Source organism: Ictidomys tridecemlineatus, chromosome 2, assembly GCF_052094955.1.
Source record: "Ictidomys tridecemlineatus isolate mIctTri1 chromosome 2, mIctTri1.hap1, whole genome shotgun sequence".
NCBI classification, from domain to species: domain Eukaryota; kingdom Metazoa; phylum Chordata; class Mammalia; order Rodentia; family Sciuridae; genus Ictidomys; species Ictidomys tridecemlineatus.
In genome coordinates this window covers 105,209,809-105,228,719 of record NC_135478.1, presented here as the reverse complement: position 1 = coordinate 105,228,719, position 18,911 = coordinate 105,209,809, and the positions used below count along the sequence as shown (strand labels likewise).

Sequence of the window (18,911 nt, the reverse complement as noted above, 5' to 3'; positions counted from 1 at the left end):
CTGCACACTCAACCCTGGGCTCAGCCCTCACTGCTGTGCCCAGTCCTGGTCTCCCTCAGAATTCTCTTTTGCAAGCCACAGAGCACTGTTGGGGCTGGCTGGTGCAGAAGGGGATTTGTCCAGTTTATTAAAAGGGCGATGAATGGTGTGGACGGGGACGAGGCTGGGAGCCACATGGTGTCAGAAATGAAGTCCACAGTTCTGGTGGGGGCCCTGCCACCTCGGCACCTGCCAGGCGTCAACACAGGGGGTGAGGGATACCCCCTCAGCCGGGACCTTCGTGTCCCCAGCTGCGCCATGCTTGGGGACCAAAAGCCTCATGGTCTGAAGGGTCTGAAGGTCAGAACTGTTGTGACTGGTGGGTCAGGGCAGGCGTGGGGTCTCTGTTCACCTCCCTTCACCTGGATCTCAGGTCACAACATTTGGGACCCTGGGGTGATTGTGACTTCTTTTAACGACAGGGTGAAGGAGAGAGGGGACGAATAGGAACAGCAGGGCCAGCAAACGGGATGCTGGTCACAGCTCCGGGCTGTGGAAGGAGGGCAGGAGGCACCTCCTCCCACCTATCACCTTGGGTGACATGCTGGGTACAGGTAGGGACCAGAGGACTGCATTTACCCAGTGCCCACTGTGGGCAGGCCGAGGTCCAGCCGCTGCCCAAGTATCTGCCCAGCCTTTCCTGGTGACGTGGGCACTGTTAGCATCATTCTGTTTCACAGATGAGGAAGCCACGGCAGGGATGGGGTCCCACCCAGGCCATGGGGTGGGCAGTGAGGGGTCAGGGACTAACCCAGCCCATGTGGACCAGGGCCGCCCGGGTGCTCCTGCCCCTCTGCTTAAGAGGAGTTAAACTCAGTCCGGCGACAACGCTTCCCCTTCTGGTAGTAGTGCTAAGCTGTTTGGGTCTTCTTAAGTGACAAAAGAGGTTGATTACTGAACTCTGGTTGTTAACAGCAGCCTGAAACCTGCAGGGGCAAAGCAGGCAAGGGTGGGCAGCTTCCTTGAAATGGACCATAACAGCAGATGGGCAGAGAGCTGGAAGGTGGGCAGACTGGTGATGAACTAACACAGCTGGGTGTGAGATGTCCTGCGGGCCTGGGAGCCTCCAAGGGGACTTGGCTGAGCAGCTGGCGCAGAGGGAACCCTGGAGGTGGAGTCAGCTCCTGAGGAGGGTCGGCTGGCTGGTGCCCTTGCTCTCAGGGGAGAGATGAGGCTGGGTCTGAGCAGGATGGAGAAACCGGAGATGTCACTGGGTGGTGCTCGAGGGAGGAGCCAGGAGGCCAGGAGCCCAAGGAGAAGAAGGGCGTCCTCCAGCCTAGGAGTGTCCTGCCAGCCGTCCCCCAGAAAGCCCTGAGCAGGGACAGTGGGCACATCAGACAAGGCCTGGAGGAGGGCTCCGAGCTCCGAGATAGCAGCTGCCCTCCTCGGGTCATCACACCCGGGGCGTCTCATTTCCATAAAGCAGAACCCAGCGATTGCTGGCTGACGCTCCTCTTGAGAGCGCTTCCAGCGTGCTGAGGAACTCGGGCTGCGTCCCCTTGGGACCCTGTCACTTGCACAAACATTGCTTATCCATAAATAGGACGTGGACATTTGGGCCAATAGGAAGCAGCCGTTCCCTCTGTCCTTGCTTCTCCACCAAATAACTGCACCCTCACTTGCTTCCTCAGAGCGACAGCGCTGCATGACCACATGCAGCAGCCTCGGAGGTAGCCTGTGGTTTGTCAGTAGTGACTATTGAAAGTCATTCAGGAAACTGAAATAGGAGGAGCGATTTCTAGTGTCCATGGCACCATGGGAAGGGTGGCTCTGGCTCACAATAAATTGTCCTGTAAAGAAGCAGAAGAAAGGAGCCAGAGATTTCTAACACAAAGAAACAATAGATGCTTGAGGCGACGGACACGTCTCCACCCTGATTTTATCCATGGCACATTGTATGGTTACTGAATTATCTCAGGGTATCCTGTAAATGTGTGCGATTATTAGGTGCCAATTCAAATGCTTTTTAAAAACGTAATTGCTTTGACAAGAGTGACGCTTCATCTTCAAAGAGGAAGAAAAGGTATTTCAGAAAAGGCTCCGCCATGTGGGGAAACGTCAACATCTGGGAGCAGGAAGAAGTCAGCTTATTCAGGGTTCTCTGGAGGGTTCCAATTTCCCTCTTTGTATCTGTGTTGGTACCTATGTGTGCATGCGTGTGTGAGAGGGACATTGATGGTGACGGTGTTTCCCCAGCAACTGAGAGAGAGGAGGGCCAGTCTGCATGTGCTGGTCACTTGCAGAGCCCAGCTCCCATATCCAGCTTGCTTCTCTCCTTCCTGCTCCTTGGGGATGAGGGCAGGGTCCAGAGTGCAGGGAGGAGGAACCTAAAGCCCCAAGCAGGGTCCTCTCAGTCTCTGTCAGACCCTCCGCCATCCTGGGCCTGGCTTCTTCCCAGGTCCATCCCATTTGAGAGAGAAGAGAGATCTCGGGTCAGCAGCACTTACACCAAATCCTGCTGGTCAGCAGGTCCCCGAGGCCAGCCCAGAACCAAGACCAGGGGCTGGACTGTGCTGTCCAGCAGGGCTGTGAGAAGGGCACTCTGGAGAGGAGGAAGTCAGTGGCAGGACAGGTGGCCAGACCTTCCTGGGAAACGCCTTCTGCCACATAAGTCCATGGCCCTGAGTCCCAAAGTTCTCCATGAAGATAAAGGGGATGGAGTCCCCCAACCTCCAGGATGATGGGAAGGACAGATGGGCTGTGTGTCAGCACAGACCTGGAGACACAGCGACTGAGCCCGAGGAGGGACTGCAAAGAGTCTCCCGCTGTGGGTGGGTAAAGCCATGTGTCAGGAAGCCTCCACAGATCTGGAGTCCACTGTCCAAAGCAGAGGCAGCCTATGGGGCTTAAATGACCAGATTCAGAACCCACCGTGGCATGGCGGTCCACCTCTGGAGAGGCTGCTGCTGCTCAGGGTCCTTTGGCCAGGTCTGCAGACATCTTTGATTGTTACGGACTGGATTTGGGCTGCTGCTGGCCTCTCCACGGGGGAGGCCAGGGATGCTGCTCCACATCCTGCTGTGCACAGGTCAGTAGGAGACATCAATCGTCCAGCCCTAAATATAGATGTGGCTGAGGCCAAGAAAGCCTGGTCTGGAGCGGTGCCTGCCTGTGGTCAGAGCTGCTCTGTGGCTGGTGAAATGGTCTCCTGTGGGAGCACGGTGTGGGAGGCGACCGTGCCCCATGACCACGAGGTTGAGAGCAGAGACATGCACTGAACACACCTCCTGCTGGCTGAAGCTCACTGGAAATACCGCAGCTTCCCGGGAACACAGATCTATGACTGGAGGAAAATAGGCTTTCCAGTAAAGATGATCCCAAAGACGCCAACATCTGCTCCATGACTCATGGAGAGGACGTCACAGCAGACAAAAGAAGCCACCCAGCTTCCTCCCAGGCAGTCTCCTGCTCGGCGCAGGGAGGTGGGAGCAGGGGCCCCAGTGGGGAGCTCCTGGGCCCTTGTGCCTCCCTCCCAGTGGTCATCTGTGGCTTCCTGCAGAAGATTAAGGCTCCTGGCACGGCCGCCTCTTTCCTTTTGTCCTTCAGAGAAGTTGCCACCTAATGACCTTCTCTCTGGGCCCCGCAACCCAGCAGGCACCACAATCTCACTGCAGCACCTACAAGGTCAGCCAGGGCCAGCAGGGGCCTAGACTGGACCACACCCAGGCCCAATGTGCAGCCTTGTGAACTTGAGCACACAACCTCATCTCAGGGTGCCCGTGTCTCACCCATACAGTGGGTGTCGGAGAATCCCCTACCTCATCTTCTACCCCAAGAACCAACCGAGGGGCCACAGTGGGCTCTTGCCAGGTTTCCAGAGAGCCATGTTCCCGAAGCCAGACTCCACCAACACTGCCACCCCGAGGAGGCCCCAGCCAGCCTCCTCTCCACGCTGCTGGCAAGTTCTCCTGAAATGGCCAACAGCCACAAAGACAGAGCCGAAGAAGGTTCTTCTGTGGCCTCCGCTGCCTGGATTGTGGGGCTGCCACAGCAGCAGCCGGCAGCAGGCTGGCGCCTCAGGCAATAGAAACTCATCCTCCCACCCTGCTCCCAAGGCTGAAGACTCAGTCTGAGGGCAGGCAAGGCTGGTTTCTCTGAGGACCCTCCTTGGTGGGGTACGGCCCCTCTCACTGTGTGCAAACCTCATATCTCTGTGTTTTCTAACCTCTTCTCTGTAAGGACACCCGTCAGACTGAACCGGAACCCAGGGCAGTGGCCCATTTTAACTCACTCTGTTCCTAAAAGACCTTCCTCCAAGTGGAGTTGCATCCTGAGGAACTGGGGGCCCGGGCTTCAGCATACGAGCGTGGGAGGGGGGACCTGATTCAGACCATTCTAGGGTCACTCCAGGCTCAAGTTGGCTCTCACTCCCTCTGTGGTCTCCACTGACCCCAAGGGCTGGCCTCACATCTGCAGCCTGTCTCTGCCTGCTCCCAGAGATCCTCCTGGCCCAGCATCTTCTCTACAGCACGTCTCCCTGGGCAGAGAGTTTCCTGTCCTCTATTAGAAGCCACTGAGTGCAGTGAAACCTTTTCTCAAAAAGCTCACCGGGAAGAGCGAGCCAGACTTCTCTTCTGATTAATTAGCCCAGGAGATCAGGCCCTCGTGACTGCTTAGCCCTGAGCCTCAGTTTCCCCATCTGGAAACAGGGCAATAGCACCTGTGGACATGCTGTGGGGACTTAGCAAAGTGGAAATTAGTGTCCACCCGGGACGTTGCGTCATCAGCTGCTGCCGCGCTCACTGCCACCGCGTTATCAATGCTCTGCCTCAGTCCAGGATGAAGACCAACCACAAGAGGGGCCACCAGGGCCATACTGGTCACTGGCCTCCCTGGGGCTGATACTGCTGTCAAGCCTGAGGGCAAAAGAGGAATTTCCATATCCTTAGCTTCTGCACTTGGGAAAAAAAAAAAAGCGGAGAGAGAAAAATATCAGAAGAACATAAATTGTACCATGAATATGGGTGATATTTAACTAAGATTTAAATTCATCCAGCATTTAAACCCAAATGAAGGAAATGGCATTAAATTCACATAAGTGCCGGATTATGCACACGAGTTGGAAATATTAACTCTAACTCCGTCCCGGAACAGAGCAGCTGGCCGGGCACAGAGTACAAAGGGGGCCCAGAGCTTTCATAGATCATCCCTTCACATTATCAGCACTGGAAAGTTGCAGTTAATAAGTTACTGACAGGTACCACCAGCCCTGTTCTAACCAGATGTGATGGACAGGTCTCCTCTGCTCATCTGCAGTGCTGTGTCTGTGGGTCTGGCAGAAGCGCGTGCGCTCGGCTCCCTGAGGGGCTCAGAGACCAGAGGCAGGGAGGGGGCTAAGGCTGCGGGGGGGGGGGGGTTCAGGGCCAGGAGTTAGAGACACAAAGGGCAGATATGGGGGAGAACAGACTGGACACCTGGGGTCCACCCTGAGCACTGTAGGGCAATGGAGTTGCACTCATATTCCCACACCATGAGTGGACTTGAGCTCCCACCACAGGGACAGCAAGAGCCTGGTGCCTCTGTGAGGGCAGACGTGGCCTGTGCCTTGCTACAGTGACTGTTCTCCCACCAGTCCCCAGGCACGCGGTGTGCCTGGAGTATGCACAGTGAGATTCATGTTTAAAAGTTCACTTTCCCCCTCTCTCTCCCTCCACGGCCTCCCTTCTCTCACCTGTGAAGTTCCCCAGGGCTGTCACCCATCATGGCTCAGCTTGGGGGTTCCCTGGTGGCTTTTCTGAACCTCTGCTGGGTGAAGTCGGTTTGCAGACCCAGGCAGGGTGCACAGGTTCCGCTGGTCCTCGTGGGCGAACCTTAAGCTGCTCTGACCATGTACCTCTCCCTTCCAGGACGGCTGGTCCTCGTCACCTGAGGAGAGGACCCTCCTCCTTAGACTTCATCACAGCCACATTTATGTCGAGTTCATTCCGTGTTTGTGTAAAGCCATCTCATTCTGAGGCCAGCTCTGTGATTTCAGCCTTATCTCTTGCTATGTGTGCAGGAGGTGAAGGGGAGAGGGCGCGGGCTGGCATGCCACTGTGTCCCACGCCGGTCGGTGCCCAAGTGTTGAACGTGCTACTGAGTAAAACAAGTTCACGTTGAAAAAGCTAAGTGAAATACATTGATAAACACATGGAATACCAATGTCATTAAAGATGAAATGCTTGTGAGTTATAAATAAATAATATTCAAAATTTTTTAAAACATGATCCAGGTGTCCCCAGGCACGTGTCCTCACCTTCCAGGTGCACAGCTCAGAGACGCTGCTGCCCATTACCACCAAGCCTCCCTGCGCCTCCCTCACCTCCACCTCCCCTCAGGCTCTTCCCAGCCTCCCCACCCCACCAGGCCATGCAGAGGCTGCCACTCTCCTCCCCACTCCTATGGACGTGGGTCCTGTGCTCTGTCACTCAGCAGAAAGTCCTTAGCATGAGGAGGGCGGCTCCCATCACCCCGGCCTCAGTGATGATGTGTTTATGACGGAGACCTCTGCCCCACGCTGTGGACTCCAATCACATTCTTGGCTTGTTCGGAGTTTGCAACAATTAGAATCTTGGAAGCCAGCTCCACATTGCCTCCTCTGTCTTCATGCACCTTACTCACTCACTTAGGAGATCTCCCCCACCTCCTAAACCCACTAATTTGGCCCATTCTATTTTTATTAGTACAGCCCTCGGAATAGGTCTATGCCTGGTGTATCAGTCACAATGGGCTGGTGACAAACAACCCCAACAAAGTCCCAGTTACTGGACAGGAGGAAGGTAGACCTCGCACTTGGACCCTGACCCTCATGGCCTTGTAGGGAGGCTCAGGGGACCCCAGGCTCTGAGAATCTAGACGGATGGCCACCATCACCTTAAACACCAGGCAGGTACCATGGTGAGGAGAAGGCGAAGCTCCTGATGGTCCCTCCTTGGACCAGCAAGGAAACAACACCTGTCACTCAACTCCCTCTTCTCTCTGTCTCCCTCCCTCTCTCTTTCTCCCTCTCCCTCCCTCTCTCCCTTCCGTCTTTATTTCTTTCAAGAAATCTGCTCCTCTGTGACGGTTCAGCCTGGGGTGGAGATGGAAGGGAAGTGACCTGGGTCAGGAGCAGGGACCGTGGCCAGGCCCCAGATTATAGACAGCCTTGTGCACGTGCTTTGCAACCCGACTGAAGTCCTTCTGCTTTGGGCAGGGACTGAGGGTGGCAAACTCCTGCACCTCACAGTGGAGCTGGCCCACCTTCTCTGAGGCATCGGTCACCACCCGGAGGCTGAGCTCCTGGCCCCCTGTGCATGTGGAGTCCACGCCTGGTACCCAGATGAAAGGCCTTCACAGGAAATGCTTTCTGTGATGTTGGAACAACCCCAATAATTGCTGCTCTGCTTTTCTTCATGCCCCTTTAAGTGCCAAAAGAGGTTCCCATCCTTTAAAAAATGGGAACCCAGAAGGTATCAGGAGAGAGGATACCCGGAACCCTGTCCTCTGCCAGGTGCTCTACACCTGAGTCTTCTCAGGGTCTCGCTGACTCTTCCCCTCCCGCTCCTCGCCCGGCCAGCCAGCCTGGGACGGATGCTCTCCTGGCTCCTCGGCCCAGCCCCCTCCTTCTCTAGGTTAGCTCCTGGGGCCGCCAAAAACCCTGACCTTGGCATTCCAAGGCCAAAGGCAGACATGGCTTTCCCAGGGTTGGGGTGGTGGTGTCTGTCTCTGCTCCCTGTGAGGCCCCAGGGTTCCCCAGCTTCTTCCCTGGACCCTCCCTCCACCTTCCAGCTGGCCAGAGACAACCCGCCCAGGGCCACAGCACCCCTCTGCAGCTGGCACCAAATCTTCCCCCCCAGGAGAAGCTGCATGATGATTAGGGCCACCCCAATATTCCAGGGAGTCCCCATCTCAAGATCCTGAACCTTGCACAGCAGCCAGGGCATGGAGCAGCCTCGGCGCCCACTGAGGGGACTGAAGAAACAGCAGGGCACATGTGGCTCAGCCCACTGAGGAGGGACACCCCAGCATTGGGGACCACCTGGATGAGCCCGGGGGACCTCGAGTGGATAAGCCAGACCCAGGGCAGACACCACAGGGTCTCACCCACCCACTCACTCACACGTGGAATCTGCTTCACAGTCGACCTCATGAAGCAGAAGGTACAAATGAGGCTGCCAGGGCTGGGCAGAGGGGAGTGGGCGCCTGGGTCAGGCACAGACTCCAGCTACGTGGCATTATGGGGACCCAACAGTCCAGCAGGTACCACAGGGTGATGGTCCTTAACAACACTGTATTGTGTGCTTGAAGTTCCCCAAGAGAGTAGGTAATAAATATCCTCACACACACACCCAGAGATCGCTGTGAGGTGGTGGTGTGAATTAGCTGGGTTGTGACATCATTTCACGGTCACCTCTTTACCAGGATATCAGGTCGTACCCTTTATGTACATGTGATGTTAGGTGATTTCATTTGCTAATTGCTCATTTGCCAGTAGAGCTGAGGATAGAAGGTCCTTAGCTGGTCACATCCACAATGGCCCACACCACATCCTCGTCACAGCATCTGCCACATACTGGCAAAAGCAGCAGCCTGTGCCTGTCCTGCACAGGAACTTGCTCCTCCCAGGGCGGTCCCCGACAGCCCCGTGCCTGCCTGTGCTCCGGGCCACAGGTCCTGCGGAGGCTCACTGGCCCCCGCTCTCTCCCCATGCCCTCCCAGGTCTCCGACAGGTGTGACTACATCTTCGTCAACGGGAAGGAGATGAAAGGCAAGGTAAACGCGGTAGTCAGCTTCACCTACCAGCACCTGAGCAGTCCTCTGGAGGTGACCGTGTGGGTGCCCCGGCTCCCGCTGCAGATTGAGGTCTCAGACACCGAGCTCAACCAGATCAAGGGCTGGAGAGTCCCCATCGTCTCCAACAAAAGGTGTGTGAGTGAGTGAGTGTGTGTGCACTTGTGTGTGTCTGTGTTTGAGTGTACCTGTGTGTGTAACTATGTGTGTGCTTGAGTGTGTGCCTGGGCGTGTGCCTCTATGTGCGTGCATGTGCCTCTGTATATGCCTCTGTATGTGTGTGCATGTACCTAAGCAGTCCTCTCAAGTGTGTGTGCCTGTGTGTGTGTGTGTGTGTGTGTGTGCTGGTGTGTGGGTCTGCCTCTGTATGTGTGTGCATGTGCCTCTGTGTATGTGCCTGTGTATGCCTGTGTGTGTGTTCATGTGCCTGTGTGTGCACCTATGTGTGTGTGCCTGTGTGCGTGTGTGTGTGCATATGCCTCTGTGTATATGCCTGTGTATGCCTGTGTGTGTGTTCATGTGCCTGTGTGTGTGCCTGTGTGCGTGTATGCCTCTGTGTGTGTGTGTGTGTGTGTGTGTGTGTGTGTGTGTGCCTGGGTGAGAGACAGACTCCCTAATACAGACCCATGTTGAGTGCGATTAGGCTCAGAGGGAAAGGGCAGGGGCAGCTCAGTGCAGCAGGACAGGACTCAAGGCCCCTTGTGGTATGTCCAGGACAGGGCTGCCAGTCTCTGCTCCAAGAGCCTCCTGTTGGCTTCGCCTGCCACTGGACGCCCCACCTGCCACTGGGCACCCCACCTGCGGGAACCTCTGAGCCTGCTTGCCACCCAGGCCATCCCGATGGCCCAGTCTCAGTCTCACCCTGTGTGCGTCTGAGCCTCACAGCCAGCAGTGAAGCCCTCAAGGGTGGGGTGGGGGTCACATTTGCAGCCATAAGCGGTTGGCCCCCAGTAAATATCCGATGGACTGACTGGCTCTCTGACAGGCCAGCTCGGGACAGTGAGGAGGAGGAGGACGAGGAGAGGCGGGGCCGCGGCTGCACCCTGCAGTACCAGCATGCCATGGTGCGCGTCCTGACACAGTTTGTGGCCGAGGCGGCCAGCCCTGGGGGCCACCTGGCCTACCTGCTGGGCTCAGACTGGCAAGTGGACATCACGGAGCTCATAAGCGGCTTCATGCAGGTGGAGGAGCCCAGGATCGCCAAGCTGCAGGGAGGGCTGGTCCTGGCCGGGCAGGAGCTGGGGATGACCACCATTCAGGTAGGACGTCCCCAGAGGCAAGGGCTTCTGTGTCCCTGCCTCAGCTGTCTGTTGTTCCTCAGAGCAAACTCCATTCTGGGGGTGACCTTAATGACATTGACAAGCAAGGGCTCCATGGGTCACACTGGCCTTGGATCTTGGGAAATACTCTCTGGTCTGAGTGGCCCTCCCCTGAGCACCTGCCAGGCTCGGGCTGACCTCCACCCTCCACCCTCCACTCCCGACGTCCCCGCCTAAGCTTCATGTTTCTCCATGACGTCTTTGCCACCTTGGCCAAGTCCCACCTCTGACCCGATGGCACCTGAACATCCCAGGGGTGTGGGGACAGCAGGGGGCTATCACGCCATTGGCCTTGTGAGCAGGTGCCCGCTGCGGGGAATGGGGCACAGAGAGGCCCGCGGGCAATGCTGGTGGTTTAAACAGTGCAGCATCATGGTTGTGCAGGGTAGTGGGTCCACACTGACAAAATCACACATGCGCACATGGATTCCTGTCCGCCTCCCCTGCCCCGCTCGCCCTTCCTCCCTCCTCTACCTGCTGACCTTCCTTGTGCTCCTCTATCTATCTGTTTTCACTGGTGCTTTCCACAGATCCAGGAAGGTGTGACCCCTGTGATACACTTACAAGTGCACATAACATGATTTTGTTGAGCTCGCACCAGTTTTCCTCCCCTCCTCTCCTCCCTCCTCCTTCTTCTGCACTGGCCTCCCTGTGGATTTAGGATGTCCGATCCCTCCATGCAGCCATCCTTTATTCGCTCTTTATTTTTAAGTTTATTTTGGGTTTGCAGCATTAGGGATTGAGCTCAGGACCTCGTAGCCCAGTGGAGGAGCACTGGCCTACCAAGTTCTGAGTCCTTGGTTCAAGCCCCAGTGGCTCCGGGGGGTTTGGAAGAAACGCTTGTACAAGTGGCCGGGGCGGGAGGCCATACCAGGAGGCTTCTGCAGATTTGGTCATTTACCCCCCAAGCTGGAAACAAAGGATGAGTTCATCCCCTAACAGTGCCCCGTGTAGGAGAGGGGAGCACCCTCAGCAATCTGAGGCTTCCAAATCAGTGCTGCCCGGGGACACCCTGGAGCTGCAGCGGTACTGGAACATGGAACATTTGAGACTCAACCACTCTGCAAAATGGACTGGTAAAGAGATCAGTTTATCCAAGGAAGTAATCACAGGGGTTGGTTTCTGAGGGTACAAGACTCCCCCCGGCTCAGTCCTCACGTCACACAGCAGAGTATGTGCCTATACCCTGGGGGCACCCTGCCACTCTCTCTGCCATCTCTGGTTCACTCCTAGTCCTTAATGTGGTGCAGATGCTGTGGAACTCAGTGCCATTCTGTGTGTAGTTCAGGGAACACAGAGAAGGACGGGTCCTCCCATGTGCAGTTCACACCCAGCTGATCACCGTCGGATTAATCTGATGCAGAGCTGGGGACGTGGGAGCTGTAGATGGGTTTGGGCTGTGGACTGAGAGTCACATGCACAACGATCTCTAGAAAGTACCATCAGCGAGGGCAGCAGGCCAGGTGTGCTTGTTGAAACAGTGGGGAGCTTAGGGTTGGGCAGACAACAGAGAGCACAGAGGACTGTGGCAGGGGACGTCAGGAGGAGCTGCCGAGCCACCTTTCAATGCAATTTTTCCAGGAACCAGAAATCTCCACTTTTATATAAAACCTTCTGGGTTTAAAAAATAATAATAATGGCCACTAATCCCACCGTCAAGTATGACTTATGTCAGACAGACGTCTTCCCCGTGGCAAGAGCTTCCAACTCCCACCAAAGACAAAGGTCTTGAAAGACCTGACCATTGATCGCTGATGCCTGGAAACTGGACCAAGAGATCTGTTCTAGAACAAGGCCCCGTGGAAGAGGCCCACCTCCCACTCCTCATTCTCCTGTCCTTGTTCCCACCCTGTGTGGAGCATCCTTGTGCCAGGGGACAAGTCCCTGGGACCACACGGAGCCCTTTCTGACGATGCTGCTTCTGCCCTTTAGATCCTGTCCCCGCTGTCGGATGCCATCCTGGCTGAAAAGACCATCACCGTGCTGGATGAGAAGGTGACCATCACAGACCTGGGGGTGCAGCTGGTGACAGGACTGTCACTGTCCCTGCAGCTCAGCCCTGGGAGCAACAGAGCCATCTTTGCCACCGCGGTGGCTCAGGAACTTTTGCAGAGGCCCAAACAGGTGAGCAGGTGTCAGGCTCCTCTCAGGTCAGATAGGTTTTGCACCAGGTGGACACCTGGCCAAACAGTTCATGTCCACTGTAGGAGGGCTTCCTGGAAGAGGGGGACACACAGCAGGTGGCTGTTCCCCCTGGGTCCCCCCAGCTCCCTCTAACCAAGACAGAAAAGATTTCAGCAGGTGAAACTGAGAGCCACCAGGACACAAAAGCAAACGGGGAGCCCTTGGTCCACCTGTATCACAGTGTCACCTGCTGTCTCACATGCCCATTCCTGCTCTGTCCAAACAGTCCTGACTAGACATGTGGGACCTCACCAGCCATGGAGGGACAGGGGCAGGGGCAGCCTTGGGAATCATCACAGTCTGCACCAAGGCCCTGCACAGAGCCTGGCACCAGTTGTGGGGACTGGGAAGGAGACAGGGGTTGTGCCCCCAATTAGTTGTTTAGCTCCAGGAGAAGGGGACAAGCGAGAAGAGCCCTTGGTGATTTTCTTCCTTGTGTGATAACAGGGTGTGGGCTGTGTGTTTGTTGTCTGAGTCAACACACGTGTGTGTTTGTGTATGTGTGTCTATGTGTGTTGAGTGTGTTGGGTGTGCTGTGTGTTGTGAAGGCACCTTATGTTTGCATGTGGTTGTGAGGGTGTGTGTGGCTATGTGTGCATGCTGATGGTTGTATGTGCCTATGTGTGCGAGCTGTGTGTGTGAGCTGAGGGTTGTGTGTGGCTGTGTGTGTGTGCTGAGGGTTGTGTGTGGCTGTGTGTGTGCTGAGGGTGTGTGTGGCTGTGTGTGTGAGCTGAGCATTGTGTGTGGCTGTGTGTGTGAGCTGAGGGTGTGTAGCTGTGTGTGTGAGCTGAGGGGTGTGTGTGGCTGTGTGTGTGTGAGTTGAGGGGTGTGTGTGACTGTGTGTGTGCTGAGGGTGTGTGTGGCTGTGTGTGTGTGCTGAGGGGTGTGTGTGGCTGTGTGTGTGAGCTGAGGGTATGTGTGTGGCTGTGTGTGTGTGCTGAGGGTTGTGTGTGTGGCTATGTGTGTGAGCTGAGGGGTGTGTGTGGCTGTGTGTGTGAGCTGAGGGTGTGTGTGGCTGTGTGTGTGTGAGCTGAGGGGTATGTGTGGCTGTGTGTGTGAGCTGAGGGTGTGTGTGGCTGTGCGTGTGTGCTGAGGAGTGTGTGTGGCTGTGCGTGTGAGCTGAGGGGTGTGTGTGGCTGTGTGTGTGAGCTGAGGATGTGTGTGGCTGTGTGTGTGAGCTGAGGGGTGTGTGTGGCTGTGTGTGTGAGCTGAGGATGTGTGTGGTTGTGTGTGTGAGCTGAGGGGTGGTGTGGCTGTGTGTGTGAGCTGAGGGTTGTGTGTGGCTGTGTGTGTGAGCTGAGGGGTGTGTGTGGCTGTGTGTGTGAGCTGAGGGTGTGTGTGGCTGTGTGTGTGAGCTGAGGGGTGTGTGTGGCTGTGTATGTGAGCTGAGGGTGTGTGTGGCTGTGTGTGTGAGCTGAGGGTGTGTGTGGCTGTGTGTGTGAGCTGAGGGTGTGTGTGGCTGTGTGTGTGAGCTGAGGGTGTGTGTGGCTGTGCGTGTGTGCTGAGGGGTGTGTGTGGCTGTGCGTGTGAGCTGAGGGGTGTGTGTGGCTGTGTGTGTGAGCTGAGGATGTGTGTGGCTGTGTGTGTGCTAAGGGTTGTGTGTGGCTGTGTGTGTGACCTGAGGGGTGTGTGTGGCTGTGTGTGTGAGCTGAGGATGTGTGTGGCTGTGTGTGTGCTAAGGGTTGTGTGTGGCTGTGTGTGTGACCTGAGGGGTGTGTGTGGCTGTGTGTGTGAGCTGAGGATGTGTGTGGCTGTGTGTGTGCTAAGGGTTGTGTGTGGCTGTGTGTGTGACCTGAGGGGTGTGTGTGGCTATGTGTGTGAGCTGAGGATGTGTGTGGCTGTGTGTGTGTGCTAAGGGTTGTGTGTGGCTGTGTGTGTGACCTGAGGGGTGTGTGTGGCTATGTGTGTGAGCTGAGGATGTGTGTGGCTGTGTGTGTGTGCTAAGGGTTGTGTGTGGCTGTGTGTGTGACCTGAGGGGTGTGTGTGGCTGTGTGTGTGAGCTGAGGATGTGTGTGGCTGTGCGTGCGTGCTGAGGGTGTGTGTGTGCTGAGGGTGTGTGTGGCTGTGTGCTGACACGGGGGTTTCCACAGAGGGCTGTTTATGGGCCTTGCAAGTGGAATAAGCTCCCTCCTTGTTCAGAAGTGGACCCTCATCATTTCCTAGAGGCACTCGCAGGTGGTTAGCTCTCTCTGTGCCCAAGGCAAGGAGGGATGGCCTCAGGATCCGGGATCCACCCTGATTGTCCCCAAGTCAAGCTTCTCTCCCTGATTCTAGAAGCGCTCCCCCTGCTTGGCTTTAGTCTGGTGGCTCACCTTAAGGCAATGTAAACATAACAGAATGAATATCTTCCACTTACACAGGCCACCCTCGTAAGCCCTCCCACTAACCAGTGACACCCTCTGACACCCCATTGACTTTGTTGTGCAGGAGTGAGCAGCCACCAGCCTATCTTCCCTCCAACGTCCCAGGGAAGCATACCTTGGTGCACAATGCTGCACGCCAGCCGGGTGCCATTTTGTTGTTTTGATTGTGAGTCTCTGCAGGGATGAATCCTACGTGCCCTGGCTACCTCTGACCTCTTACTACACCACTCCAGCAGTTTCCTCTGCTCCGTAGCACCCCTTCGGCTGCTGTTCCCCTTTCTGGGACATGCCAGCGAGCTTTCCAGAGCTTTCCAGCCCATTCTGATTCACCTGTTTTACTCAACAGGAAGCGGCCATTAGTTGCTGGGTCCAGTTCAGTGACGGCTCGGTCACACCCTTGGATATCTATGATGGGAAGGATTTCTCCTTGCTGGCCACGTCCTTGGATGAAAAGGTGGTCTCCATCCACCAAGACCCCAGGTTCAAGTGGCCGATAATCGCTGCGGAATCGGAAGGACAAGGAGCGCTGGTCAAGGTGGAGATGGTCATTAGTGAGTCGTGCCAGAAATCCAAGCGGAAGAGTGTGCTCGCTGTGGGAACGGCAAACATCAAAGTTAAGTTTGGCCAGAACGATGCTAACCCCAATGTCAGCGATGGCAGACCCATGGGGACAGGGGTCCACCTGGAAAGTGACGTTGGGGATCGGAGGTCCAAAGCACCCCTGCAGGAATGGGGGAGCCCTGAAGGCCAGTACCTGGGCAGCTCTTCCATGGGACTCATGGAGGGAAGAGGAAGCACCACCGAGAGGTCCACCTTCCCGAAGAAGGACGGCCAGGGAAACCCACCAGATGGTGACAGCCGCCTGCAGACCATCCCTGTGGACATCACCAGTTTCCCAGACCCGGCAGACCTCCCCCGAAGCAATGTGGAGACGGAGGAGAATGACCCGGCTCAGGCATCCAAAGGGCTGAGCGACCTGGAGATCGGGATGTATGCCTTGCTGGGCGTCTTCTGCCTGGCCATCCTGGTCTTCCTAATCAACTGTGTGGCCTTCGCGCTGAAGTACAGACACAAACAGGTGCCCTTTGAAGAGCAGGAGGGCATGAGCCACGCCCATGACTGGGTGGGGCTGAGCAACCGTGCAGAGCTGCTGGAGAACCACGTGAACTTTGCATCCTCCCAGGACGAGCAGATCACTGCCGTGGACCGGGAGCTGGACGTGGAGGAGAGCAAGTACCTCCTGGGCACGCGCTCCCCCAAAAGCATCAACGGGCAGCTGCTCACACCCGCGGGAGCGGTGCTCACGGCCGGGAAAGACCAGAAAAGTGAGCTCCCAACGTCCCCTACCTCGAAAAGGAAAAGAGTGACCTTTACCACCTTCAACGCCCTCTCCTCCGATGACGGGTGCTCCGCGGGGAGCTCCACCGTGATGAGCAGGGAGGACGACATCAAGTGGGTCTGTCAGGACCTGGACCCCGGGGGCTGCAAGGAGCTGCAGGAGTACATGGAGAGGCTCCATGAAGACGTGTGAGCCGGCCCGACGCTTGTGCATACCACCTTGCCGCCTTGAATGAGGGCACCCGGAAGAAGGGAGGGGGCAGGACAGGAGAAGGTTGGCACAGTCCAGAAAATGCCCCAGTTGGCTGGGGAGGCCCGGCCAGCATCGAGGCTCACGTCCCTGGCCCACCAGGTCTTGCTCAGGGGAAGGTTCTCTAAACTTGGAGCAAAAAGGACTGTGAATCATGGAGCTTCTGAGCATTTCCAGCAAAAACCAGTTCTGTGTTTAATGGAAGCAATTTGGATTTCGTAAAATTCCACATGACGGACAGCAGAAGTAAAGCCAGGTTCAGGTTGTACGTGCCCAAATCAGTGGGAGAAGTGTGCACTCCCACGGGCGCAGCTGCCTGGCTGTGAGCGCGACCATGGGCACCATCAAGTGCCTGGCAGCTACGGCAGGCATGGCTGTGAGTGGCCACCTCCCAAGGGCCAGGTTGAAGCTGCCTGGGTTATCGACAGACCCAGGCAGGTGCTGACGAGGACAGAAAGGCAACCAGAGGTTTATAGGCCACATATACCTTTGTAACAACTCGCCAAGACAAAAATTACCACTCTTCCCAGCACTCCAGAGCCATTTGTTGGGTAAACCAAGGACACTGGGCACAGAATTTCAGGGTCGAGAAACGAGGCTCTCTTCACAAGTCTATTCTGTAGATCTTGCTCCTCACTGCGTCTCCACCTTCAGAAGCTGCTGGTCACCTGCATCTGGGGTAGGGGTGGGCAGCTTCCAGCATGTGCTCAGTCCCCTCCCTGGGGTTTTGTGTCAACTCCCGGTGACGTTCGGCAGAGCAGCCCAGGACATGCTTCACCTGGGGGAGACTGGTCCCTGGGGAGTGGGCAGTGAATCCAGTGAATTCAACACCAAAGGAGGTGGGTTCCTCTCACTGCTTAGCTAGAAAGAAGAGGGGACCCTTCTGTGATGGGCCCATGCTGTTCACCTTGGTCTTCCACCAGCCACTTGCCATCAGGCCATTAATAGAGCTCTGGGGTCCGAGTGTCATAAGCAGGGTGTGCAGAGCAGGACCGGCTGTGAGAGGAGGCAGCAGGCAGGTGGGCCTGCATGGGCCTGGTCAGCCCGCGGGCTTCCTCCCCAGGAGAGGCAGAGGGAGGCCTGGCGTGCAGGAGAAGGAGGCGGCACTAGGTCATGGTCCTCCAGGTGGCCCTGGGAGGCTTACCCTTGCTTAACGTCCAAAGGGCTCTGGGAAGACCCTCGGATAAAAGACCTGGGAGGGCGGAGTGAGCCTCACCCCATCTCACATGGAGGCAGAGTGGTAGGCTGGATGCACCCAGGGGGGCAGGATCTGAGAAGGTGGAGGGGAGGTGGCAGCAGAGGCCCTAGAGCAGAGACATAGAGTAGAGGCTGTGGAGCCAGCTCTGGCTCTCTGTGTTTTCAACTGTGCGATTTCTCTCTCTCTCTCTCTCTCTCTCTCTCTCTCTCTCTCTCTCTCTCTCTCTCTCTCTCTCTCTCTCTCTCTCTCTCTGTTCTTCAGCTCTTTTCCAAACTCCCTTTCTGGTCCTCTTCACTCTCTTCTTCCTCTCCTCCTGCTGCTTTCCTCTATAGGTCTCTATTTCCTTCCTCTCCTCGGCCTCCTCTTTTTCTCTCTCCCTGCCACGTAGTCGAACTCCCGTGGTGTGACACGACACGTGTGTCGGTCCCAGCAGGCCACCCTTCCAGCCCTGGCACTCTCCCTCCAACCGTGGTGCTAACAGCTCTGACACTGGGATCCCTGCAGCCAGTACGTCACCTGCTCCTGTCCCCAGTTTTCTCGCCTTGTTTAGTTGGGTGACTCAGTGTCACCTCTTTCCCATGACAGTCCTTTGCTTTCTGCCCCTGCTCTTGTTTCTCACCATTCTTCCCGAGACGTTCCGTTGACTCCCGCAGCCACTGCCCACTCCCAAGTCCATCTCTGTGTAGAATGTATTGTAGATTGTAAGAATGTAATATATATTTATAAACTTGCCTACTGTAAATATAAAACGTGCATTCAGCAGTGTCATGGCTGATCTTTGTCTCCCTGCGTGCTGACCCCTCCCAGGGGCTGGCATCGGTTGCAAATGGCTCTCCGGGTGCAGTGGCTTTTGGTAAATGAAAATGCAGATTTGAGGATCCAGCACAATCCAATTACACCCTGACATCGTGTAATGCTGCTGTCTGCATGGAGGGGATGTTGACATCTGATGACAAACTGCATTGTGTGCTAAGCATCTCTCCTCCAGGACCGGAAAGGATTTGCAAATAAATCACACGTGTAATTCCCTCCTAAAAGCACACTGAGCGATGGATGGTGGAAAGCTTGAGCTGTTCAGGAGCCATAGCGCAGCCTCGCTCCGAGCGGGAGCCAGGAGTGTGCCCTGTCCTTCTCCAGCCTTGGTCCTCACTCACAGTAACACTGGGCTGGGTTCAAAGGCTTAGAGTTAGACCCTGTCTCACCTGCAGCCTGACAATCACACAGAGAAGCTGATGGAATCCCGGAGGCACACAGCAGGCGGGATCCTCCATTATTCCACCAGCACTTCCTGAGCAGCTGTGTGAAAGGAGGAACTGTGAGCACCGGACATAGAGCAGAAGTGGCCACAGCCCCTCTCAAGGATCTCACCCACTTGGGGGGCGGGCACTAATGACAAACATCTTTTGCAGAGCCATAGTTTTACAGAAGGCAATAAAACAGGTTTCAGAATAGAGAAAGGTTGAGCTAAC

At 56.1% G+C, this 18,911-nt stretch overlaps 1 protein-coding gene across 1 annotated transcript in view; it reads left to right on the top strand.

Annotated features, from left to right (window-relative positions):
* Tmem132d (transmembrane protein 132D) overlaps positions 1-17,613 on the top strand; it is a 493,054-nt gene extending 475,441 nt beyond the window's left edge. The window contains exons 6-9 of the mRNA XM_005336333.4: positions 8,719-8,924; positions 9,776-10,049; positions 12,042-12,233; positions 15,003-17,613. Coding sequence (XP_005336390.2) covers positions 8,719-8,924; positions 9,776-10,049; positions 12,042-12,233; positions 15,003-16,187 — 1,857 coding nt within the window. The 3' untranslated portion in view covers positions 16,188-17,613. The remainder of the gene's footprint in view (positions 1-8,718; positions 8,925-9,775; positions 10,050-12,041; positions 12,234-15,002) is intronic.
* Positions 17,614-18,911: the final 1,298 nt, after the last annotated feature.